This window comes from Pectinophora gossypiella, chromosome 24, assembly GCF_024362695.1.
Source record: "Pectinophora gossypiella chromosome 24, ilPecGoss1.1, whole genome shotgun sequence".
In the NCBI taxonomy this organism is placed as follows: Eukaryota; Metazoa; Arthropoda; class Insecta; order Lepidoptera; family Gelechiidae; genus Pectinophora; species Pectinophora gossypiella.
Window position 1 is genome coordinate 10,047,336 of NC_065427.1, and position 27,986 is coordinate 10,075,321.

Consider the following 27,986-nt stretch of genomic DNA (forward strand, 5'->3'; position numbering starts at 1 on the left):
CGGCACCAACGTGAATATCACGGATCATCTTAGTTTTTGGACAATCAGGCGATCAGCCTGTCACGTCCCAACCAAAATAGAGATAACAAAGTGTTTTTGTGACATGTCCCCACCGGGATTTGAACCCGAGACCTCCAGATCGTAAGTCCCACGCTCAACTACTGCACTACGGAAGCCGTTAATCGATTTAAGTACTAAAATAAAACTGAAGCAAACTATAAATAAGTAAGACACTTTCTTTCTACCATTGTCAGGGACGAGTGACGCACGCGCATATTGCTGCAGCGCGCGCGCACAAAAAACGCACAGCGATGTTATGTAACCGAGTGCTGTAGGTAATACTATTATTATGGTAGATCGAGGATAAAGATTGTTACGGAAACTGACTTATTTTATGTATTTAACAATATTGAAGAAAAAAATTAAAAAATCGGCCAAGTGCGAATCGGTCCCGCAGGGTTCCGTACCATTGGTGCTAATTCCTGTAAATACCATCTAATTTTATTTTAAGTTATATCTGTCATTTTCTTATCCGCCGAAAAGGAAAGGGACGGGTAATCGACAAGCATAAAAGTAATGGAACACATGTAAATTTTAAGCACAAATCTAAACCAACCGTCTAAAAATTTTACATCCGTTAATAACCCGTCACAGTTAAGTAGACAGCACGTCAAACGGATTGCATACCAGCGAGGTACCTTTTGATTCGCCCGGGTTATTCATTCATTTACTCATTCTTCCTAAAATTAAGAGCTGTGAATCATCCGTCCCTTTCCTTTTCGACGGATATGAAAATGACGGATATAACTTAAAATAAAATTAGGCGGTGTCTGCAGGAATCGGGGCCATTGACTAGCTAAACAACAATAGGTACACAAATCGCGATTTTGGTATGGGAGTTCCCCTTAACTATTAATTTTATTCTGTTTTAACGGCCTCCGTGGTCCAGTGTTTTGAGCGTTGGGCTCACGATCCGGAGGTCCCGCGTTCAAACCCCGGGGGACACATCACGAAAATCTTTTTAAGATATATTATTTACAATTTTAAAGTGTTTGCTCTGTTGAAGGGCCTGGGTTCGATTTATAAAAAACAAATATATAAAAATATTGTAGTGAAAAAAAATTAAACAAAAAAGAAGCACTCTCCGGCGGGGAATCGAACCCCGGTCTCCCGCGTGACAGGCGGGGATACTGACCACTATACTACCGAAGATGTGAAATAGACTGTGAATTTTTTATTGTCTTTGACTTGTCTCCTACATTTCGACAAAGGAATGGAATATTTACCTAAATTACGAGTATTGGCTTTACGAGGATATAGAGTCAAAGCCATGATAGTTCAGTTGGAAGAACGCTTGAGTCTCCCTGTGAGGTCCTTCAGGTTAGGTTAGCGATGATGATGATGAATAACTTTATATCGGTTAAGTCACTTATTTGTACTATACGTAGTAAATTTACTGCGAATGTCGCATTTTACGAAAAAACATTTTGCGAATGCGGCACTTTCCGAATGTGGCATTTTGAGAATAAGGCATTTTGCGAATGTGGCATTTTGCGAATGTGGCGTTTTGCGAATGCGGCATTTTGCGAATGCGGCATTTTGCGAATATACACTTTGTTAATGTGTAATTTTGCGAATATGGCCTCACCTTATCCTTCTAGACTTGGCTCATATGGCTCATATAATATAGTTTCTTAGGGATTTATTACACAAAGTACCAACTAGATAAGATACCTAAGTAATTAGTCTTGGTCTAAATATAGACATTGCATGTGAACTAAATATAGTGCATCCCACGTTTCCTTGCAACTGTTAATTGTATTAATGAGTGAAGAGCCGGGTTTAGGGCGGTGCTATAAACCTGGTGGATCTGGTTTCCACTACTCTGGACTATTATGGTACTCTTAGACATAGATCATCATCATCATCTCCCTAGCATATCCCGTTTTTCACAGGGTCCGCTTACCTAACCTGAGGATTTCCCAGGTCCGGTTTTTTACACAAGCGACTGCCTGTCTGACCTTCCAACCCGCGAGGGGAAAACCAGCCCAATACAGGTTAGGTCACATACCTCCGAAAATGCTTTTAACTCTATGGCATAAGATCATAATCTAGATAACTTGTAGGTAGATACATACATAAACTCACGCCTATTTTAGACCGGGGTAAGCAGATACTATGAAATTCCATTTGCTTCGATCCTGACACACTTCTCTTGCTTCCTCCACATTCAAGAATCGTTTCATACACGCACCCCGGTTCAGAGTATCATTCCGGCCAAGTAGTTAACGCCATCTGCGGCAAATCTACAGTAAGCCACGTCAAAAAAAAAAACAGTAGATCATACTACCGATCGATCTTGATTTTGACCTTGTGATCGATCTTTTCCAAGGACATCTCCAATTTGGTCAATGTACGGTGACGAGCATTAATATGTATACACTTTGGTACCATGTCACATTAACTGTTTTGACAAATTGAACTGTAAGTCTCACTAAATGTCAAATATGTTAGTGCGACAGAGTCCTAAAGTGGGTACATTATATTGCTCATAACTACGTCCTTCTAGGTCTTCCTCTGCCAGCCCTACCACCAACCTTCGCTTTATAGTATACTGCTTTCGTAATCCTATTATCCTTCATCCGCTCTACGTGTCTAAACCAACTTAACATTTCCTTCTCAATCTTAGTCACTATATCTTACCCCGGACGTCTCTGCTTACAAACCGTGTGTATATAAACCGACTACAATATCGGTCTAATAACACAACATAACATAATTTCACGACTATATCTCAATAGGGGCAGACAGTAACAGCCATCGCAAGATGAACCTTAGTAAAGGTTAGGGTTTGCCATTATAGACGGCGATACGGTTCACCACCTATCACGTCGATCTAACAGAAAGTTTGGTGAAACGTGGGTACTTAGTTCATCGTGCATTTGAAGTACCTCTGGCTACCCCAATTGGAAACATAGCCGTGAGTGCATATGTTATGTTATCTTAACTTTTTTCCGCAATGTGTAAATATGAATACTTTGCTAACTCTTGCGCACTCTGTTTGTCAACCTAATTAAGTAAATCCTCGGCCAATATTCCTTCATAAATTACAGTGACATAATGCTGCGTACGCGCCGTTTGCTCGTTTTATTGTACGAGGTCGTCTTCTTAAGGTTTATCCTGAAAATCTGAGGTATATTTGCCTTGTTGTTTAATTAAGAGAGGTTTTTTAATTCTATACCGTGTGCCCTGTTTGTGGGGACTTAATAAAAAAATCATGATTGACTGATATCACTCAATGATTTATCGTTTTTACATCACACAACGGCCTCCGTGGTCTAGTTGTTAGAGCGTTAGGCTCACGATCTGGAGGTCCGGGTTCGATTCCCGATGGGGACATCGTCGATATCACTTTGTGAGACTGTCCTTTGTTTGGTAAGGACTTTTCAGGTTTGAATCACCTGATTGTCCGAAAAAGTAAGATGTTTCCGTGTTTCGGAGGGCACGTTAAGCCGTTGGTCCCGGATATTAGCCGCAAAAACACCTCCACCAACCCGCATTGGAGCAGCGGGGTGGAGTATGCTCCATAACCCCTTCGGTTGATTGAGAAGAGGCCTGAAAAGTCCTTACCAAACAAAGGACAGTCTCACAAAGTGATTTCGACAATGTCCCCATCGGGAATCGAACCCGGACCTCCAGATCGTGAGCCTAACGCTCTAACCACTAGACCACCGAGGCTGTTTTTTTTCATGCATTGTTTATTTTTGTAAGTATATTAGTTTTTATATTGTTTTCTTGTCATATAGCGCATTAGGATACACTGTAGTGTTGTATGTACCTTTATAAATACCTAGCTTTTGCCCGCGACTTCGTCCGCGTGGCGTGTTATAAAAGAGAGATCTTTGTGTGTGTGGGAGTGCATATCAAATTTCAAGCATCTAACTTATGCAGTTTGGATTTTTTCATACAAATGTTTCTTCCCGCTAACTCCCGTTTCCGTGGGAATTTTGCAATATCCTGTTGCAACTAAGCTTTAAGTTAACTAAGGTACCTGCATGCCAAATTTCAAGCGTCTAACTTAAGCGGTTTAGATTTTTCATACAAAAGGATTTTCCCGCTAATTCCCGTTCCCGTGGGAATTCCATTCTTAGTGCAACTCTACGGTACCTAAGCTACGTCCCTTCCAAATTTCAAGTGCCTACGTTTAGCCGTTTAGACTGTGCGTTGATATGTCAGTCAGTCAGTTTTTCCTTTTATATATTTAGATAAATAAATCAAGGTGTTACAAGGTCTAGTATAGATATTATAAATCTCAGCAGGATTTGAATTGTAAATTACATTAATCATAATACTACTCGATTACCTTTTAGTCTAGACTTCAAGATTACCATGCTAGGGAATCTACTAGGTACAGTCATGAGCAATATAATGTACCCACTTTAGGACTCTGTCGCACTAACATATTTGACATTTAGTGAGACTTACAGTGCAATTTGTCGAAAAAGTTAATGTGACATGGTACCAAACTGTATACATATTAATGCTCGTGACCGTACGTATAAGGACAAGCCCTCCTTGGTCCAGTGGTTGAGCGTTGGACTCACGATCCCGAGGCCCCGGGTTCGATTCCTGGTGGGGACATATCACAAAAATCACTTTTTGATCCCTGGTTTGTTATAGGCTGATTGTTCGAAAGTGCGATGATCCGTGCTTCGCAAGTCACGTTAAGCCGTTGGTCTCGGTTACTATTTATTGATGTAAGAGAGTAATCGTTACATGAGCCATGTCAGGGGCTGGTATTCTACCTCACAACCCACACGATAAGATTGCAACCTTAAGGAAAATCTTAAGGAAATCCATCTTGTGACATTATGAATGCCTTAAATTCGCAATCGTTCACCGCAACAGCGATTTAATTGAATCATTATTACTGTTCAGTTATGTGAATTAATTGCTGGAGCGTTTACTCACACAATCGCTCGCTTTGTTAATAATACGTACTGATTAGTTCACTGCTGTTCCGGGACGCCATATTCTTACATTTGTTTTGACGTGACTTATTGTAGATTTGCCGCAGATGGCATTAACTACTTGGCCGGACAAATGGGGAGCGTTGAGGGCTCTCGCCCGGTACAAAATTTAAGATAAAAGGCCTGAGGGTGCCCAGTTGGGCCCGAACCTCGGCTCAGGGCGTCGTCTGAGAGGAAGAACATTTGAAAGAATTAATCGAGTCTAGTGGGTCGATAGCGATAAGCGCTGAAATAGGGAAATCGTCGATCACGCCGGCGGGGTCCTTATCGGGGTCCTGAAGTGTTTGTTGTCGCGATTGGCTGCCTCTATGGCTAGAGTAAGCGGGTCGTCGGGATCGTATATTACGTCCTTCGGACGCCGATACTTCTCAGTACCATCCCTGAGTGGGAGCCATTTTCTTACTCAAATCAAATCAAATATACGTTATTGTAAAAATATAACATACAAATATCTATAAAACGAATTCTTCTATCGTGTGGGTTGTGAGGTGGATTACCAATCCCATCAACCCTGGTGTCAGGGTTACTATTGAGCCGCCAAAGGCCCCTGACATGACTAATGTAACGACTACTAACTTACACCAGTAAGTAGCAACCGGAATCAACGGCTTAACGTGCCTTCCGAAGCACGGATCATCTTTCTTTCGGACAATCAGGTGATCAGCCTGAAATGTCCCAACCAAACAAACACAAAGTGATTTTCGTGATATGTCCCCACCGGGATTTGAACCCGGGACCTAATCGTGAGCCCAACGCTCAAACCACTGGACCACGGAAGCCGTTTATAAAACGAATAAGAACTGTTCAATTAAGCGGTCTTATTGCTCCGAAGCAATTTCTTCCTGGCGACCTTCACCGGGTAAGTGACAGCCGAATATATTTTCTTACAAAATATACAAATATACGTATAGGATAACGTTGGCATTCTGCTAATTGTAAGCCATACCGCACCAGAGTACCTAATGAGTCGTGTAATGTGTGTAATAGAATAATTATTGTGTTACTGTGGTGAGGGCAGTCAGTGATACTTCGTGACTTACTGATTTTATACATCATTGACAACGTATTTACATGTAAATATGAATGCAAGGTGATATAAGTATGTATTGTTAGTTACGCAATTTTTCCCGTCTCACACTCCTTGCTGCCTATATTGCTTCTCTTTATTTTGATCAGAATAATAATGGATGGAAGATGTAATTGTGCCTGTGTGTAATTAAAAGGCTCATCTTTTTTTTAAAATTCAAATTCAAATATTTATTGCATTCCATGTAGTACAATGGGGTGTTACATAGGCACAGGAACTAAAACATGGACCCTGTAGGGCACAGCAACGTTGAAGGGAAGAGAGGAAGTGTGTATTAAAATTAAAACTTATCATTTAAAAATTCGTCTACAGTATAATAGCTCTTTTTAATTAGCATTATTTTTAGATTTTTTATAAATAAATTAGTTTTAGTTTCATCTCTTAAGTACTTTGGGAGCTTATTATATATTTTAATGGACATTGCTAATGGGCTCGTGGCGTGTAATTTTAGCCTAGAATTTAGCAACATTAATCTGCCTTGTTGTCGAAGTGAATACGGTGTAGGAAAGTCACTTCGTTTTTTATAAAAGTGAGGGTATTTTTTAACAAATTTGCATAGTTCCAATATGTAGATAGAAGGCAGTGTTTACGTGACTTATTGTAGATTTGCCGCAGATGGCATTAACTTCTTGGCCGAAGAGATGGGGCGCGCTAAGGGCTCTCACCCCTACCATGATTCTGAGTCGATATCAAGTGGAATTTCCTGTCGGAAAAGGTATCAAAACTTTAGTATTTTTAAATTACTTTCAGTTTTATACTTTTGCGAGGCGAGTGGGATGGCGCCCAGAATAGTCTATTTCAAAGCCGTTAATTCTTGCTACTTAACTATTTTCGTTTGACAATGCAGGACGGAAGGGGCAAGTCACAGGGACTGTAACCTGAAACCTGACAGAGGGCAGCAGTAACTGTCAGTACTATTCAGAGGCGGAGGACAGGAGTCCTAGTATGGCTTTGTAATAGACTACTCTGGGCGCCATCCCACTTGCGTCAGACAGAGTACTGCGAGGCGGAAGGCAAGAGGGAAACCACTGCTGTATTTTACCCTTAAATTAGTGATGGTGACTTTTGAAGCGGAAAATTCCACTTGATATCGACTCAGAATTATGGTCTGAGTCATCCCTCAAAGTTTTCGTTACGATGTCATTACTGTATAAAAGTAGATTCTGGTCGCTTTGTTCCTATTCCTATCCTACGAACGTTAGTGGCGAGTAATTGTGAAATTTACCTCACATTTGCCCCATGATGCGGCGTGGAGCATCCTCCACCCACGTTGGACAATTGTTTAATGTCTGCGAAATGTATCAGGTGTTGTGCGCATCCTGTCTCGCGAAATGAGAAGGAATCTCGTGCATCTTCTCTCGTGTGGGTTGTGAGGTAACCAACCTCATCAACCCTGGTGTCAGGGTTACTATTGAGCCGCCAAAGCCCCCTGACATGACTCATGTAACGACTACTTATTTACATCAGTAATTAATAACCGGGACCAACGGCTAAACGTGCCTTCCGAAGCACGGATCATCAAATTCAAATTAAAAAATATATCTTTATTCAGTAGGTAATAAAGTAATACTTTGAATCGTCAATTTTTACATAACGAACGTCTCATCCGCCTAAAACTACTGCAGCTTCTCACAACCTGTATAGCCGGGGAAAAGAAGCTGCAAGAAAAACCTCGGCACAGGGCCCTAGACGTCATCTTACTTTCGGACAATCATGTGATCAGCCTGTAATGTCCTAACCAAACTAGGGATCACAAAGTATTTTTTTGTGATATTTCCCCACCGGGATTCGAACTCGGGGCGTCGGGATCGTGAGCCTAACGCTCAACCACTAGACAACAGAGGCCGTTCAATCTCGTGCATATCTTCTCATTTTATCTTATTGTTAGTATGACATAATACTTAACCCCACGCCAGTAATTCCTGCGGTGGTGGGCAGGACCTCAAGTAATCAGAAGCCATAACATCGCTCCTGTATCCCCAAAGGGATAGGTAGAATGCATAGTAAGTATAAAGGGTGTTAGTGAAACCGCAAAGAATACTGAGGGGGTAATTTAGACCACGATTCTGAGTTGAAATCAATTGGAATTTCCTGTCAGAAAATTTATGAATTTCAATTCCATACTTTTGCGACGGAAAATTCCACCTGATATCAACTCAGAATCATGGTCTGAATCATCCATCAAAGTTTTCGTTACGATGTCACTAACTCCCTGTATACTTATACCCACTCTTCGCCAGCTATGTTCCAAGTCCCATGTAATAGGGAGCGAGTCCAAATTAACCGGGCACAAATTTTGGAAAACACGTGGTATAAATTTTATCTATGACCCAAATAAAAACAACGGTCCTCGCGCAGCCGTCACGATTCAAGTCTAAACTATGTTCGAGGGGGGGTGAGGTAAACCTAGCCCAGACGCTGGTGGGGGGAGGAGTGTTGCCGTTATATACGTAGTATTATTCCTTATTCTCACATAATATCACACACACACACACACACACACACAAAGTCTGCTGTTTGAAATAGCTGATAATGCATGCAAATTTTTGTTTTCATTTCACTTTAGTTTTTCTATTCACTTTTTTATTTTATTTTTAAGTTTAAGTATTTATATATATTGTAACCCCCGGAAGCAGCGTGGTCACTCCCAACACGAGCATATTAGATTGCTTACTGGGAGGTCCACATATTTTTTTTATTTTATTCTATGCCTTAAGACAAAAACGCGTGACGTGACCCGTGCCTCGTTCACATGAGACATCCTGTCACCTTGTGCCATGGCATCGCGTGTTCAAACCACTTGCAGGGTCAAGTTCAACGAAACTAGACCGCAGTGTTTTGTTCCTTGTCTACTTTATGAAGATAAGGAACGTTACGTCATATCCCTTTTAGGATTTCTTGATGTTTGAGCTGATAAAGGAAGTCTAGCCAAGGTTGGCAGAGCAAAAAATGAGAATTTTGAAAGGAGTGTCCAGGGTTAGACATCTCTCTAATTTTCTAACAGAAAGCTCAGTTGCGTGTAGGTACTTAGTTCATCTTACGATGGATGTACGGTCACGAGCATTAATATGTATACACTTTGGTACCATGTCACATTAACTTTTTTGACAAATTGAACTGTAAGTCTCACTAAATGTCAAATATGTTAGTGCGGCAGAGTCCTAAAGTGGGTAGGTACATTATATTGCTCATGACTGTACCTCTGACAACCCCATTGGGATGTTCTAATTCAAAAATATCTTTATTCAATAGGTAACATAGTTACACTTTGAATCGTCAATTTTTACATAACGAACGTCTCATCCGCCTAAAACTACTGCACAACCTGTATAGCCGGGGAAAAGAAGCTGCGAGAAAAACCTCGGCACAGGGCCCTAGACGTTCTTTAAAAAAATAAATAAACATAAAATATAGTTGTGAGCTTACGTTGTCTATGTTTACAACGGTCCGTTTCAAAATAGCACTTCAGATAATTGCACTCATTGGTGGAAGTCCGGGGTTCGAACCGGCGGTCCCCGTTGAGAAGCAAGCCATAATAAGTAATAACGTATTTCTCATCTCTGACTGTTCCCATCACGTGAGCCATTACTTTAACGGCGACATTCGCTTAACCGCCCGGTCATTTTCCTAATCGACTGATTTTACTAAATTACTGCTACATGACGACTGTAATGAAGTATTGTAGTTCACTATATTGTTGTTGGATTCGTTATTGTTGTATGTTGTTCTCCATCTGGGTAAAACTTATATAAAGATAAACTCTTCGATGAAAATTGATTGATTGACGCGAAGAGCTCGGTGGCGCAGCGGTAAACGCGCTCGGTCTGCGATTGTTGAAGTAAAGCAACTTTCGCAGAGGCCGGTTATAGGATGGGTGACCACAAAAAAAAAAAAAATTCATCTCGAGCTCCTCCGTGCTTCGGAAGGCACGTTAAGCCGTTGGTCCCGGCTGCATTAACAGTCGTTAATAACCACCAATCCGCACTGGGCCCGCGTGCTGGTTTAAGGCCCGATCTCCCTATCCATTCATAGGTAAGGCCCATACCCCAGCAGTAGGGACGTTAATGGGCTGACGATGACGACGCGAAGATGGGAGCCATCGGTACGGCAATGCAGGACGGAAGGGACGCGTCACAGGGACCTGGAACCTGACAGAGGGCAGCAGTAATTGTCAGTACTATTCAGAGGCGGAGGACAGGAGTCCTAGTACGGCTTTGAAATAGACTACTCTGGGCGCCATCCCACTCGCTTCAGACAGAGTGAGAAACCACTGCTCTACTTTTCCCTAAAAAAGTAGCATGGAGAATGCTACTACGACAAGAGCGTGGCTCTTAAAAAAGTCCCATAGGGGTTGATGATTAAATATCCTTCTTCTTCTATCGTGTGGGTTGTGAGATGGATTACCAATCACATCAACTCTGGTGTCAGGGTTACTATTGAGCCGCCAAAGACCCTTGACATGGCTCATGTAACGACTACGTATTAACATCTGTAAGTAGTTACCGGGACTAATGGATTAACGTGCCTTTCGAATCACGGGTCATCTTAATGTCGGACAATCCGGTGATCGGCCTGCAATGTGCTAACCAAACTAGGGCTGACAAAGTGATCCATCAAAAACATAAATGTGAAGTGAGAGCCAAGCTCAATGGTCAGTCCTGATATTTATTTATAACAACATAAAATATAATTTCCTTATAACTTAAGATTACATGAATACATTATACCCTAAGGACCGACTCGGCTAGTTTTTTATTTAGGGATTCGAACCCGGGACCTCCGGATCTTGAGCCCAACGCTCAACCACTAGACTTTTAAATAATAAACACTATTTGGTGTGTGTAAACAATATTTAAACACTAATTATATTGTTTGAACAATAGCAACCGTATTCTGCAGTGATAAAGAATAGTTTGAGTGTTATCAAAATGGGTTTAGTAATACAATAAAAGTGATAAATATGTAAATATTGGAATTCTCACGATAACTGATTTATTCATAGCAACAGGAGCAGTTTAAATATCACACGATGGAAACACCCTCGAGTTTTTGATGAATGTGACTTTCTGCGTCACAACCCTCTGTTGATCTATGAATAATACTACGTATAGAACGGCAACTCTCCGCCCCCCACCAGCGGGTGAGCTATTACCTCACCCCCTCTCGGTTTTACTTTAGCCTGCAATCGTAAGGGCGTCAGACGTCACACACACAGATCCGCGTGTGTGATAATGTAAATGTGTGGTGTCTGTGTAAAACGAGGTTGTTTGTATGAAGTGTCCGGGGTGTCTTTAGGTGTAAATAAAAACACACAACTCTGGTCATCTGTTTTTGGATACAAATTGTAAATCAAACAATCTGTATTCAGCAGATAACTGTGTTACTTTTTATTACAAAGATTTTTTTAAACGGCCTCCGTGGTCCAGTGGTTAGAGCGTTGGGCTCACGATCCGGAGGTCCCCGGTTCAAATCCCGGTGGGGACACATCACGAAAATCACTTTGTGATCCCTAGTTTGGTTATAGGATATTACAGGCTGATCAACTGATTGTCAGAAAGAAAGATGATCCGTGCTTCGGAAGGCACGTTAAGCCGTTGGTCCCGGTAACTATTTACTGATGTAAGTTAGTAGTCGTTACAAATTCAAATTCAAAAATATCTTTATTCAGTAGGTAACATAGTTACACTTTGAATCGTCAATTTTTACATAACGAACGTCTCATCCGCCTAAAACTACTGCAGCTTCTCACAACCTGTATAGCCGGGGAAAAGAAGCTGCAAGAAAAACCTCGGCACAGGGCCCTAGACGTTCTTTAAAAAATAAACATAAAATATTGGTATACAATTGAGTAATTTAGCTGCCTAATATCAGTTCTCAGACAGTTAATCCCATGCATTCATATCTTCTAAATAATCACTAACTTTATAATAACCTTTTTTGTAAAGTTTTTGTTTAACTACTGTCTTAAAACAATTGAAAGGCAAATTCTGAATGTCAATGGGAATCTTATTGTAAAAACGTATACATTGCCCCTTAAAAGATTTAGTGATCTTACATGAGCCATGTCAGGGGCCGTTGGCGGCTCAATACTAACCCTGACACCAGGGTTGATGAGGTTTGGAAATCCACCTCACAACCCACACGAGAAGAAGACAAATATGTTAAAGCCGGTTAAATTTTTTTTTAAATTACTTTTTCCGCCTTTTTAATCAATACAGCCTACCTACCGGATTGTTATGGGCAAAACCAAGGGATTGTGTAAAGAACCTACACCCGGAGCGAATTAAACGAACATAATTTAATCATAAGGAAGGAAAACTACATCTCGGCATCGGTAATAGGTACGAAAGTTGTTAAGCAATTTTAAGTAATTCAAACCGTTAAGGAATTGTTTAAGGGCATACAGGTAAAAACACAGGGTAACAGCCTCCGTGGATTAGTGGTTCTTGCGATGGATGTACCTCTGACTACCCTAATTGGGATACAGTCGTGAGCTTATGTTATTAAGCTTTTTAAAGCATGCTTAAAATTAGCTAAACAAATTGTATTATCTTGTTTTGTCGTGATATATATAACGACCTCCGTGGTCCAGTCGTTGAGCGTTGGGCTCACTATCTGGAGGTCCGGGTTCGATTCCCGATGGGGATATTGTCGAAATCACTTTGTGATTGTACGATGTTTATATGAGACATCCAACAAAAAATATAATCATGTAAAAAATTACGATTCAAAGTGTAACTATATTATGAACTGAATAAAGTTATTTTCCATTTCAACTTTCACCAAAACTGATTCAATCAACGAACCTTCAAGGCTATATGCGCAGACGCATCTCTATGATTGGCCGCTCGTTTACCAATTACCACGCGCTAATTTCGTCTACTAATCACAAAACTGATATACTAAACAATCATTAGATATACTTAGAGCTACTATAATTGATGTAAAGGTTTCTGTGAAGTCCACGTCAAAGTCATGTGAGGTGATTGCAGGTATAAAAATTTAGGAAGGCTTGGTAATAATTATGTAACATACCTATAACATAACAAAAACAGCCTATATACGTCCCACTGCTGGGCACAGGCCTCCCATCAATCAACCGGAGGGAGTATGGAGCATACTCCACCACGCTGCTCCAATGCGGGTTGGTGGAGGTGTTTTTACGGCTAATAGCCGGGACCAACGGCTTAACGTGTCCTTCGAAGCACGGAATCATCTTACTTTTTCGGACAATCAGGTGATTCAAGCCTGAAAAGTCCTTACCAAACAAAGGACAGTCTCACAAAGTGATTTCGACAATGTCCCCATCGGGAATCGAACCCGGACCTCCAGATCGTGAGCCTAACGCTCTAACCACTAGACCACGGAGACTGTCCTATACCTAACTTTAAACATAGCTGGCGAGAAGTGGGTGTAAGTTTCGGTTCCGGCCAAGTAGTTAATGCCATCTGCGGCAAATCTACAATAAGTTATGTCCAAAAAAAGAAGAAAAAAAAAACAAAGGGCGTACGTTTCACATGTGCGTTTTCAGAGATACAGGCGTGCATCTTCTTCTCCTCGTGGAAGAACGGAGTCAAGAGCAAACCCATCTTAATTTAAAAAAAAAGAAAAAAAAATGCTATAGGTACAGGGTGTAAGTGACATCGTAACGAAAACTTTGGAGAGATAATTGAGACCAGGATTCTGTGTTGATATCAAGTGGAATTTTCCGTCGCAAAAGTATGAAACTGGAACTGAAAATAATTAAAAAAAAAACAGGAAAAAATCATGAATTTTCCGACTGAAAATCCTTAGAAAATGTTTAGTACGATCTACTCTGAACCGGCGTGCGTGTATGAAGCGATTGATGAATGTTGAGGAAGCAAGAGTGTGTCAGGATTGAAGCAAATGGAATTCTGTAGTCTCTGCTTACCCTGGTGGGAAATAGGCGTGAGTTAATGTATGTATGCGTTTGACCAGAATCTCACCTGATGGTAAGTGACGATGTGGTTTAAGGTGGATCACGCTTACCTAGCAAATGCCTATTCACTCTAGCCTTGAAGACTTCCAGATTATAACGAGTTGGAAAAACAGACAACTGCAGACAGTTTATTTTGTATGTAGAAGACTAAACGAAATAAAAAACTGTACAACGCACTCTATATTGATTTTGAGAAACGTGTTCTAGAAAGTTCCTCATTGGATCCGATAGGTGGCGTTGCGGTCGGACGCCATATTTGTCTTCCTGGTTGACTAGTTTGAAATAATGATTACTTAACGGTTTCGAAATAAGAATTCATCTCATAAAGTTAATCGATCCTTACAAAATAACATTTTCTTTACCTGTTTCCCTGTGTTTACAAACATTAAAAAACTCAACTTTTTTTTAAGGAAAATATACTTGTTTTTCTTATGTTATTTTGTTTATGTGTTTAAATGTAAACAGTCATCATCATCAGCCCATCAACGTCCCCACTGCTGGGGCACGGGCCTTCCCTGTGGATGGATAGGGAGATCGGGCCTTAAACCATCACGCGGGCCCAGTGCGGATTGCTGGTTATTAACGACTGCTAATGCAGCCGGGACCAACGGCTTAACGTACCTTCCAAAGCACGGAGGAGCTCGAGATGAAATCTTTTTTTTGTGGTCACCCATCCTATGACCGGCCTTTGCGAAAGTTGCTTAACTTCAACAATCGCAGACCGAGCGCGTTTACCGCTGCGCCACCGAGCTCCTCAAATGTAAATAGCAGTTTGTTCATATTGTTGACATAAGCAAAATGCAAATATGATACTGCAATAAACTGTAAATCTTCGTCTCCCTACCGTTATCCCGTTTTTCACAGGGTCCGCTTACCTAACCTGATGATTTGACAGGTCCGCTTTTTTACAAAAGCTACTGCCTGTCTGACCTTCCTGTGGGGAGCGCTGGTAATTGTAATAAAACCCCACACAAATAATTGAATGAACTGTATTACTTAGGATATTAATTAAATCACAAGATCCAAACATTGAGACGCGTTGGTTTGCTCATGCTAGAGATGTGACTGACCATAAATGGTAGACTATTAGGTATGTCCCATACACTTCCAACGAAGCGAAGGGAAAACGAGCTCAATACACGTTAGATTACTCTACTCGGAAAAATGCTTTACGAAGGTGTGTGGCTTATTACTAATAGTTTTTATAGTATTAGAGAATTTTTGAATTTTTGACATTTGCATGCTAATAATAATTAGCAGGATAGTGATGCTGTAACACTGCTTTATACCATATTGTGACTCTGTACCTACCTATCCTAAGCGAATAAATGATTTCTGATTTCTGTAACCTAACCTGTATTGAGCTGGTTTTCCTATAAAGGGTCATCTTTTATACTCAAAAACAAAGATAAAAAATGCATATGTCGGTTATACGTTAAATTAGAAGGTTAAACGAAGGAAAATCTTTACAGCGCCATCTGTATTTTTTTTGAGAAACGTAGCCTGGAAAGTCCCTTATTGAGAATTATTCTTATTTACATTCCACGACTTTACAGTGCAGAAGCGCCAATGCGCCGTGAAACTTTCAATATAATTAGACATAAAACGAACAAATAAATAAATGTTTCTTGTTTCTTGTTTGTTGTTTACATAAGAAACTTAAGTGTAAACAATATAAAAACATATTTAATTTTTACACATAATTATATTTGATTATATCATCATCATATTTCATTATTATTATTATTATTGTATGTCTTTTTCATATCTCGGGCCTATGGAGGCCCGGACTTTTGGAAGGCGTGCGTGGGGCCGAAGCCAACACGTAGAGGCCCCTTAAGACAGTTTAATCTAAATGTGGTGTGACACCAACCGGTGATTATCCCTGTATGCACTATGGGAGTGCACCCAAAGACAATCCCCGGTTCGTGTAGGACTATTGCAGATTATGGGAACAAAGCGAACTGGGCTATTGGGTTGGGGGTTAGTGGACCGGGATACTGGAGCTATGGGAGACTATGGCGCCTGCTCGACTTATTATTATTATTATTTTATTTCATTTTTTTTCAACATTATATTTTTTATTTATTATATTTGATTTGGCTAATAGCCGGGACCAACGGCTTAACGTGCCTTCCGATCCGAAGCACAGAATCATTTTACAGGTGTAGATTAGTAGGATTACACCTCTGTTGTATTACACCTATGTTTGTATTTCTGACGTGGCCAGGGGGGTTAAAATGTCCACATCGAAGCTTTTTGATAGTTGTTTGCATTGCGCACTTACTTTTATATGCGTAAATGTCAAATTGCAATGTTGCTTTCTTAGATGAATTGCTTCGATGTGGCTATTTTAACCTCTCAGATCTTAGAATTGATCATTTCATGAAACGGTCATATTTCATGAAATAGAATATCACTCGTTGGCGACATCATGATGTAGTTTGGCCAGATCAATGAACACAAAAAGTTTAACGACATGAGCAGCCAAATGCACGATTACTCCATGATATGGCCAAACGTTGGCAATCATATTGTAAAATTAGCAACATTATCCACCGGTAGTGGCGTTAGTGTCGATTATAATTAAAACTTGATTGATATTATAATCGATGAATACAATTTGCCATATCTATCGACAGTATTGATTAGGTAAATAACTTTGAACCTAAGAAATTAATCGGCTATTCGCATTTTTATTACACCACATAACATGGACACCGCCAACATTAACGATATGGCCAAACGTTGATTGAAATATTAAACGTTGAAGTTTCAAATATATGGACAACTTAAGTCGGCTATTTCATGAAATCAAATCAAATCAATTTATTTGCGAGGACACATAGAATCCAAAAAAGGTGGCAAAATAATTCAAATAACAGTGCTGTGATGTGTTCGGCCTGCATGCAGCCGTACAAATATACATAAAAAATAAAGGAATGGTACATTGAAAAGAAAATTATTGAAAAAATACTTATAATTAAAAAATTACAGAATTTAATTATTTTTATGTTCAAAATATTCCTTCAAATTATAGTGACATTTGTCCATAAGCCATTTCGTTAGGTTATTCTTGAACTTGTTTCCAGTCAGTATTTTCAATTCATTTGGCAGATTATGACCATTTCATGAAATGGTCGAACACTACTCGCTATTATGTTATGTGTTTATTGATCTGGCCAAACTACATCATGATGTGGTCAGCGAATGATATTCTATTATTTGCTAGTGTAATGGGTTCGTTTGGACCAGGTCAGATTCAAAAGACTTAAACGCTTAGTTGAACGTGACGAAGTATGTTTCTGATTATGAGTTTTGATTTTTAAAATTAATTAAATATTTATTTTTCATGAAATATGACCATTTGATGAACTGGTCGAACACATCATTAAATTATCGATTCTAAGACCTGACCACGACATGTCTAACTACACTGTTCATGACTTACCAGAGTGCCTAAGTAGCTATGCCCTATCTCCTCCTCGGAAGTATCTCCGGACACCAGATTCTGCGTCTTTCTCCACTTCACCATTTTAGTTCACTTTACTTCGATATCACTTTACTCTTTCGATCCCACTTTACTCCACTTTGGAGCGTCGTTAAATTTTTACATCACTTTAATTAAATTTACTTTTTTAACTCGTACATTACTTTAATAAAAATAAATACACTTTGTTTTCTCTAGGGTTGAGCGCCTTCTGTGCTGTACTGTTTTTTTAAACTTTTAATGTGATAAAAAAAAGTATGTATTGATAACTTGCATTAGTGCGTCGAGATATTATAAGCCATTTATGATCTTTTTAATACCGGCTGCAAAGTTATATCATTAAAGTCTTTGGAATTTGTTAGTACAAGTATTATTTCTTCGTGTATAAATTTTATGATAATTCTGATTTCAAATTAAATTAAAGTAAAGAAATTATTAAATAAAAATGTACATGTAATTTTAATACACAAAGATAAAGATATTTAAATAGGTACTTTTTAATATGTTATGTTATTTATTACTTATAAAGAATGATATTACATGGAATTCATTACAAAATTATACCAGAACGCGCGCCAACCCTATGGATAAAAATATTTATTCAGGCCTTTCCAAAAAATAAAGTTATTTTATCCAATTAGTTATAATAATGAATAACTTTTTTAGAACATCACTTTTTCAAAAACATTTATTTTTATTATTTTTTCTAATATCTTTTTTTTTATTTTCAATCACTTTTATATAAGAAACCTTATTGGTCGAATTTTTATCGTTTTTCCTTAAGACCATAAGGCCATGTGGCCTGTCTCACAGACTCCAGTAAACTAACCGGTGTGGTACAGATTACCTGCTTCTTTCCCGCTGAAACTGAAACCTAAGGCTGCGCGCACGCACGTCGCTTAGATGCGCTTGATCTATGATAATATAATTAATTTTTAATGTACTTTTTTTCTTAAATCTTATAAGGCTAAAAATTATATCGTAGCATCACGCCTGCTAGCCCCGAAGGGGTAGGCAGAGGTGTACATCTATCTATCTTTTTCTACACTGTAACACAAACTGCTACTGTGTACAAGGGGGTAAAGAAGGCGACATCGAACCAATTCATCTAAAAAAATAATATTCACAATTTGACATTTGCGCATAAAATTAAGTACGCGATGCACATGAATGTTCAAATTCAAAAACATCTTTATTCAGTAGGTAACATAGTTACACTTTGAATCGTCAATTTTTACATAACGAACGTCTCATCCGCCTAAAACTACTGCAGCTTCTCACAACCTGTACAGCAGGGGAAAAGAAGCTGCAAGAAAAACCTCGGCACATGGCCCTAGACGTTCTTTAAAAAAAATAAAATAAACAAAATATTGGTATACAATTGAGTAATTTAGCTGCCTAATATCAGATCTCTATGTCTATACTATATGCACACTATGTCAAATAGCAATATTGCTTTTTTAGATGAAATGCTTCGATGTGGCTTTTTAACCCCTCCCATGTAAGGTATCTAAATGAATACTTTGAAAAGTAGTATTTTGAGATCCCTTGCAACAACTCTTTCAGACAACCTTCTATAAAATATTATATTACATTCACATACATAAATAAACTTACGCCTATTTCCCACCGGGGTAAGCAGAGACTAAGGAATTTCAATAAAAAATTACACAAGACTACATAGTGCGTTCCTCTCAGACGACGCCCTGAGCCGAGGTTCGCGCCCAACTGGGCACCCTCAGGCCTGTTGTCTTAAACGTTGTACCGGGTGAGAGCCTTCAGCGCTCCCCATTTGTCCGGCCAAGTAGTTAATGCCATCTGCGGCAAATCTACAATAAGTCACGTTAAAAAAAAAGCATAGTGCGTCATATTTTGTATTTTTTGTACTTTATATAACGCGATTACTTGAACAAAAATAATTTCCTACTTTTTTTTGCTAAACCCTTTTTTTCTCGTCTCGGACTGAGCTTTAAGTATTTGACCCTACTTAAATAGACCTTAATTTTTATGATTACTTTTTGCATTTTAATATAAAAGCATATATTTTCCCGATTCCTTTAAAGGAGTCAAAATGACAGATTTCGACAAAGACGCCTGCGCCCAACCCTGAGATAACCTTCAAAATAAAAAAAAACTTTTTTTCGGTCGTAAGGCCAGTCCTTTTAAAACCTCTCAATTTTACCGAAAACCACATGTGTTACAAGCCACAGGTGTTAAAAGGATCAATTCAAAGCAATTCATAATCGTTGAATAAAAAAATAGATAAATATTAACTAAAGTAAAAAGTAAAATGTTTATTTTTCAAAAAGAATACAGAAAATATTGGTACAATAAAAACCCCACAAAACCAATTCCTCGGTTTGTCTGTGGGAGTGGGGTTCGCATAATATTATTATGTTTTAAAATACTTACAGTTAACTTACAGCTAAGAGATCTTTTGCATAAGATGTTTAAATAAAGATTTACTTATCCCCTCCGGTTGATTGAGGAGCGGCCTGAGAGAGGCCTGTTACCAGAAGTGGGACGCATATAGGCTGCTTATGTGTTAGCACTCCATAGCTGGGCGCAGATCTCCCCTCAATCAACTGGAGGGGGTATGGAGCATACACATACTGTTCTAGTAACATGTTAATAATAGATAAATAAATAAATGTATCGGCACAATGCCCTCCATCACCATCAATTAAGAGCCACGCTCTTGCAGCATTCTCCGGGGTTTATCCGGGTTCGAATTCCGGCGAGGAGATATCACAAAAATCACTTTGTGATCCCTAGTTTGGTTAGGACATTACAGGCTGATCACCTGATTATCCGAAAGTAAGTAGATCCGTGTTTCGGAAGGCACGTTAAACTGTTGTTTCCGGTTACTATTTACTGATGTAAGTGAGTAATCGTTACGTGAGCCATGTCAGGGGCCTTTGGCGACTCAATAATAACCCTGGTGGGTTGATGAGGCTGGTATTCCACCTCTCAACCCACACGAAAGAAGGCACCTATGTACATCATCAGCCGTACGATGCCCACTGCTGGGCATAGGCCTCCCCCAAGGATCCCCACGACGATCGGTCCTGCGCTGCCCGCATCCAGCGGCTTCCCGCGATCTTCACCAGATCGTCGGTGAAGGTCACCTATGTACACCTAAATTCTATTTTAAACAGTAATATTTAATCCATGTACGAATATTAACGCATATTTATGAAACACGACGTTCGTGGCTCACCCAACAGGGTCCACATAATATCAGCGTCGTGGTTCACGCCGCGACTTGTGCTGAGGCCCTTTTATCTCAGGACGTCCACCACCACCTTATGATCATTCTAATGAACATCCTCCTATGCTTTTTAAAATTGTTTTGTGAAAAAATTTAGGTGATGTTATTGTCTTGTCTTTGTGTGTGGCGTCCTTTTATAATAAACATTTTCTATTCTATTCCATTCTTAAGACTTTATCCAATCTCAACTAGGCCTAACTTTAAACCTATTCATATCGCCACGGCAAGACAATATTACAGTCACAGCTAGATATATACAAAATGCGATACACCTATTTAAACGCATTATTGTATGCACAAATAGGTACAGTCATGAGCAATATCATGTGCCCACTTTAGAACCCTGACCTTCATCTCCGTAACATTATTCAGTTTTTCACAGGGTCCGCTTACCTAACCTGCGATTTGAGAGGTCCGGTTTTTTACAGAAGCGACTGCCTGTCTGGCCTTCCAACCCGCGAAGGGAAAACCAGCCCTATACAGGTTAGCTCACATACCTCCGAAAATAAAGCCTCCTGTCGCACTATCATATTTGACATTTAATAAGACTTACGGTTTAATTGTATACATATTATTGATATGGTTTCAAAGTGTGTATATATTAGTACTCGCGACCGTACGTATGCAATTTTTTTTTAATAATATTGACTTGCGTATGACCACAATCTCACCTGATGGTAAGTGATGTGGTCTAGGGTGGATCACGCTTACCTAGCAAATGGCTATCCACTCTAATCTTTCCACTTTAGAAAGACAATTTTCGAAGGTAGTTTGTAAGTTTATTTTTTTTTTGAATTGCCTTGTTCAAATAAAAAGTAGAAACAATTTTGAGTAATTACATATTATAATGTAAGAATTTAACTTATGAAGACAACAAAAATAATGGAATTTTGCCGGTTTGTGCCCAGCAGTGAGACGAGTGTGGACTGTCTATGACGTTTTAAAAGTTTTTTTTTCGTTTTTTTTTAATGTTGAGGAAGCAAGAGAAGTGTGTCAGGATCGAAGCAAATGGAATTCTATTGTCTCTGCTTACCCCGGCGAAATAGGTGTGAGTTCATGTTTTTTTTTTACAATTTCACCTGTTGATTAGTAACAATATGGTCCAAAGTGGGACACGTTTAACTAACAAATGCCTATTCACTCTAACCTTTTACGCCTTCGCCTTAGGCAGGTACTTGTCTGAATGTATCTGACTGTACCAAGAATTTTGAATTTACCTTAACACAGCGTAACTGAAACCTGTGTCGTGGGCGGGGATAACTGCGGATATCCTGGTAACTATTATACTCGGTATTAGTCAACCAGTAGCAGCTACTCCTCCGCCGGATTATGCGAAATTGGCGCGAATAAATCGTTGGTTTTATGTGACAGATTAGACGTGTCGTATTGCATAACGTCGCTTTATAGTGAAAACCAGATAAGCGCCATTTTGAAAAATCATATTCCGATGTTTTTTTTAACCCCCGACGCAAAAACGACGGGGTGTTATAAGTTTGACGTGTCTGTGTAAATGTGTATGTGTCTATCTGTGACATCGTAGCTCCCAAACGGATGATCCGATTTTAATGCGGCTTTTTTTGTTTGAAAGGTATATCAATCGAGAGTGTTCTTAGCTATATGAGGAAAAAACGTATACACACGCTGATAGTTTCAAAAGCTACGTCAAAAATTATTCTAAAATATTTCGAAGAGTGTGTTATACAGCCAAACAGATGCATATTAGTAGTAAAATAAAGACCGCGGATAATAAAATAAAGGCAGTTTGGCAAGTAATAAATAGTGAAACAAAGGCTTCTAAACCGCGTGAATTAGAATACAATATAGAATCGGGCACTGGGTTAGTAAAACAAGATAAAGATGTAGCTGAAGTTTTTGATAAATTCTTCACGAACATCCCTGTAAAAACTACAGAATCTCTCAGGTCCTCTCCTGTTCAAGCTGATATATTATTAAAAAGTAATGTTACTGCTTGCACTGAATTATTTGATTTTAAACGCGTTGATCCGAGTAGTATTGTTAAAGTAATCAAACAGCTGAAACTTAAAACCTCGAAAGACTTATGGGGATTGTCTGTCAAATTGATGAGGTCTGTTATTGATATCTTAGCACCATATCTAGCTTACATTTTTAATATGAGTGTTGAAAATGGCACTTTTCCAAATTTAATGAAAATCAGTAAAGTTATACCTCTTTTTAAATCGGGCACAAAATCAGACCCCACGAATTATAGACCGGTTTCTATTCTACCAGTACTTAGTAAAATTTTCGAGAAAATTATTCTCGACCAACTGCTATGTCATTTTAATTTAAATAACTTACTCCACAGCCAGCAGTTTGGTTTTACGGTCTACAACAGACGCGAGTGTGACATTTGTTCGACACATTTTCGATGCTTGGGAGAAGTCGCAGAATGCCGTAGGAGTATTCTGTGACTTGTCTAAGGCGTTCGACTGCGTGGATCACGAGACCTTGCTTTTGAAATTGAGGCACTATGGACTAAATAATGGAGCTCTCAGTTTGTTAAATTCATATCTAGGTGGTAGGATACAAAAGGTACAAATCAATAGTACAACTTCTTCGGGCTCTCATGTTCAAATGGGAGTTCCTCAAGGATCCATTTTGGGTCCGTTTCTTTTCTTAGTGTACATAAATGATTTACCTTATGTAGTACAGAACCAAGCTGACATTGTGCTGTTCGCGGATGACACTTCTCTTATATTTAAAATCGACAGAAAGTTGTCTCGCAGGTTCTAAGTTGGTTTACAGTAAATAACCTAGTTCTAAATGCTAAGAAAACGAAGTGTATTCAATTTGTTCTACCAAACGTAAAGAAAGTAAATAATAACATTAAAATTAACGACGAGAAACTAGATTTTGTTGAACACACAGTTTTCTTAGGAATTACTGTAGATTCAAAACTTCAATGGGGCCCACATATTGTATCACTAGCGGGCAAGCTAAGTTCAGCAGCATATGCCGTCAGAAGGATCCGACAACTCACAGATGTACCCACTGCTAGACTTGTCTACTTCAGCTACTTCCACAGCATAATGTCTTACGGTATTTTGCTGTGGGGTCGAGCCGCTGATGTAGAAACTATTTTCATCATTCAAAAAAGAGCAGTTCGCGCTATTTATAAGCTGCGTTGTCGGGACTCTTTGAGGGAGCTGTTTAAAGAAATAAATATACTGACGGTCGCAAGTCAATATATATATGAAAACATTATGTATGTACGTAAAAACTTATCTCTCCTTCCGAGAAACTGTGAAAGGCATACTTACAATACAAGAAATAAACATAAAATTGCTATTCAAAATTTTAGATTAAGTAAATTAAATTCATCTTTTTTGGGGTTATGTATACGTTTTTACAATAAAATACCAGATAATATTTTAAATTTGTCAGAAAATAAATTTAAAGCTCACGTGAAGCTTACTTTATGTAAAAAAGCTTATTATAAGATTAATGACTACCTAAATGATAAAAATGTCTGGTATTGAATGTGTTCCTCTAGTTATTAAATAACTTGTAATGTATATCCTCATTGGTTTTTAAAAGATGTGTTGCTGTTGCAGTTTCTTGTCATTTCTTCTCCTCAGCCATAACACCTTGCGAAATGACGTAAATTCAAAAATGTTACATTGACCTTCAACAAGTTTATCCATGATAATTACGTTGAATAAATGATTCTGATTTCTGATTTCTATGTTTGGTGGAAATCGGTTCAGGTCTTCAAGGTCATCAGGTCGTTTGTTAGGTGTGATAGGAATGTTACACGCTCAGTTTGCTTGCAAGCGTATGTGGGATCTGACATTTGAAACAATAATGTCTTCGGGAACCACTGAGCTGGTCTGCTGTTAGCGTACTTTTTTTCTGAGCGGGTTTTTTTTTTTCTGTTACAACTATTAAGTAGCCAATTGGGATTGAGTCGTGATCTTATGTTATGTTATTATGAAATCCTTTTTTGTGAACGCATCACTATCATTATTACCATGTTAGTAAACAGTTTGCCCAGTCGTTAGCGTGGTAGCCAGGTGATAATTCCATCAGCGTATCATGTGATGAGGTGCCAAATTGTTGCCATGGTCTTGTATGACCCTATATAGGTCAGTGACCACGTCATCAGGTTTCATGAATCATTGTAGGTTTCATCCGTCTACTAACAGATAGGTATACGGTCACGAGCATTAATATGTATACACTTTGGTAAAATGTCACATTAACTTTTTTGACAAATTGAACTGTAAGTCTGACTAAATGTCAAATATGTTAGTGCGACAGAGTCCTAAAGTGGGTACATTATATTGCTCATGACTGTACATAACATAGCGTCACGCCTGATGCATTCTATACAGGGTGTTAGTAAAGTAGTATATGCATCCGTGTAAAAAACCCGGCAAGTGAGAATCGGACTCGCGCACCGGAAACGGACTCCGGACGGGAACGGACCCCGGACACTTCATACAAAACACCTCGTTTAACACAGACACTACACATTGACGGTATCATACACGCGCATCTGTGTGTGTGACGTCTGACACCATACGATTGAAGACTAAAGTAAGACCGACGGCGACGGGGTGAGGTAAACCTAGCTCAGCCGCTGGCGGGGAGCGGAGAATTGCCGTTCTATAATAGATTTTTAAAATTTTGCAATGGAACACTAAAAAGGAACGCACGCAGTAGCAAAACAAATAGATGTCGGCGGCAAATACGCAAACCGCGTCATTCCAAACCGAAAAAAAAAAAAGATAAGAAAAGATACTCGGTCATTTTAGTATGTTTGCGAAAGCGATTAAAATATGCAAACAAGTGAAAAGGTGCATGCGTATGCAGATGACAGTTGCCTGCATAATTAAGTTCTTACCTGAAAATGTAGGTATTTTTTTTTCTAAACTATGGAAGTTCAATTTTTAAATAAAAATAAAAGTTTAAAAAGTAAACCGACTACGGAAAAGTTACACACAAAAAAAGTATGACACAAGAAAAGGTACATTATTCTGTGAAATTCTCCAAGAATTTACTTATAAATATTAATTGAGTTTTTTGACACTTGGAGACGTATACTTTAACAGTTACAAAGAAAGCTGATAAAATCATAACATACTACATAACTTTTTTTATTTTCATTCTCTAACTTGTAGGTATAGTTAAGAAAAAAAAATGTTTTTTTTTTCAAAGTGTGGTACTTATTTTTGCAGGCCAGTGTACATGATTTGTTATCTATGAATAATTAGTACGGCCGAGTAATTAAAGGATCCCGTTTGTGCGCAAATATTTATCAAATATTATGCGTATATTTGTATGATGATGATGATGATCTCCGAGCGATTTCGCCCAAAAATCGTGGGATAGGGCATGATGGAACTGGGCACCCTCAGGCCTGTTGTCTTAAACGTTGTACCGGGTGAGAGCCTTCAGCGTTCCCCATTTGTCCGGCCAAGTAGTTAATGCCATCTGCGGCAAATCTACAATAAGTCACGTTAAAAAAAAAAGCATGATGGAAACGTTTATATTTCTTCAGCTCACTACACAATCAATGTGGTTGAGCGTTGGGCTCACGATCCGGAGGTCCCGGGTTCGAATCCCGGTGGGGACATATCACAAAAATCACTTTGTGATCCCTAGTTTGGTTAGGACATTACAGGCTGATCACCTGATTGTCCAAAAAGTAAGATGATCCGTGCTTCGGAAGGCACGTTAAGCCGTTGGTCCCGGTTACTACTTAATGATGTAAGTAAGTAGTCGTTACATGAGCCATGTCAGGGGCCTTTGGCGGCTCAATAATAACCCTGACACCAGGGTTGATGAGGTTGGTAATGTACCTCTCAATCCACACGATAGAAGAAGACTACACAATGGTGTTAATTCCTGCAGACGCCATCTAATATTATTTCAAGTTACAACTATCATTTTCTTATCCGTTAAAAAAGAAAGGGAATCGGCAGGCATAAAATTTATAGAATACACGTCAATTATAATACGAAATCTAAAAGTTTTACATCGGCCAATAACCCGACAGAATTAAGTAGACAACACGTCAAACGGATTGCATACCAGCGAGACGCCTATTTTATTCGCACGGGTAATTCATTCATTTTAAAATTAACTTTTGGACAATCATCTGTCTCTTTCCTTTTCGGCGGATAAGAAAATGACGGGTATAACTTAAAATAAAATTAGGAGGCGTCTGAAGGAATCGGGACCAATGTCTTCTTCGGTTCTTCAAACACCTGCTTTTCTTCTTTAAATGCTTTGTTTTCTTCTTCTTTTACTCTTATCTTATTTTAGATAGAATCTTGCTGTTTTCTTGCTTTTATTTTTCTTCATATGCCTGTACTTCTCAGTCATTAATAATATTAAATATTAAATAATTAATAAAAATAAAATTGCTATTCAATATTCTAGATTAAGTAAATTAAATTCATTTTTTTGGGGTTATGTGTACGTTTTTACAATAAAATACCAGATATTATTTTGAATTTGTCAGAAAATAAATTCAAACCTCATGTGAAGCTTACATTATTTTTTGTTTAGTAAGCATAATTAACGGCTTTTTTTCGTCACAAAAATCCAAAACAACAAACAACACGTATTAAGTTTTTTTAAAATTGAAATGAGAATTATCCTTAATGCTAACGTATTCTTTATTGGGACAGGTGTTTTTTTTTAAATTGAAATGCGAATTATCCTTAATGCTAACGTAATCTTTATTGGGACAGTTTCTCATTAAAAAAACCCTAAAAAATAATAACCGCAAAATAAGGTTTATCCCGTATATACCATACCCACATCTACTTATGCGTTTGACGTCAAAACATTAAAAAAATCACGTTTTTAGTAAAAGGATAGTCAACAGAACAAGATTACCTACAACATAACAACATACATAAACCCCCGCCTATTTCCCACCGGGGTAATCAGAGACTATAGAATTCCATTTGCTTCGATCCTGACACACTTCTCTTGCTTCCTCCACATTCATCAATCGCTTCATACACGCACGCCGGTTCAGAGTAGACCGTACTAAACCTTTTCTAAGGACATCTCCAATTTGGTCGATGTACTTAAGTCCTTCTCGGTCTTCCTCTGCAAGCCCTACCATCAACTTTTTATATACCGCTTTTGCAATTCTATTATCCTTCATC

General features: G+C 38.7%; 2 protein-coding genes and 1 non-coding gene across 8 annotated transcripts in view; all 3 read right to left on the reverse strand.

Annotated features, from left to right (window-relative positions):
• LOC126377721 (chloride channel protein 2) overlaps positions 1-27,986 on the reverse strand; it is an 89,717-nt gene that overhangs the window by 37,763 nt on the left and 23,968 nt on the right. Inside the window, exons 1-2 of one of the 6 annotated variants that reach the window (XM_050025506.1) lie at positions 18,318-18,378; positions 17,529-17,730 (exon numbers count right to left, since the gene is read on the reverse strand). The exons of 1 other annotated variant lie outside the window; for it this stretch is intronic. In XM_050025506.1, coding sequence (XP_049881463.1) covers positions 17,529-17,612 — 84 coding nt within the window. In that variant the 5' untranslated portion in view covers positions 17,613-17,730; positions 18,318-18,378. 4 more of the 6 variants (XM_050025505.1, XM_050025510.1, XM_050025508.1 and 1 more) reach the window with 4 other exon arrangements.
• Positions 1-27,986, reverse strand: part of LOC126377738 (facilitated trehalose transporter Tret1-like) — a 214,370-nt gene that overhangs the window by 2,670 nt on the left and 183,714 nt on the right. The gene's annotated exons all lie outside the window — the stretch shown is intronic.
• Positions 1,141-1,212, reverse strand: Trnad-guc (transfer RNA aspartic acid (anticodon GUC)). Its single transcript has one exon. It is a non-coding gene; the product is annotated as a tRNA-Asp (tRNA).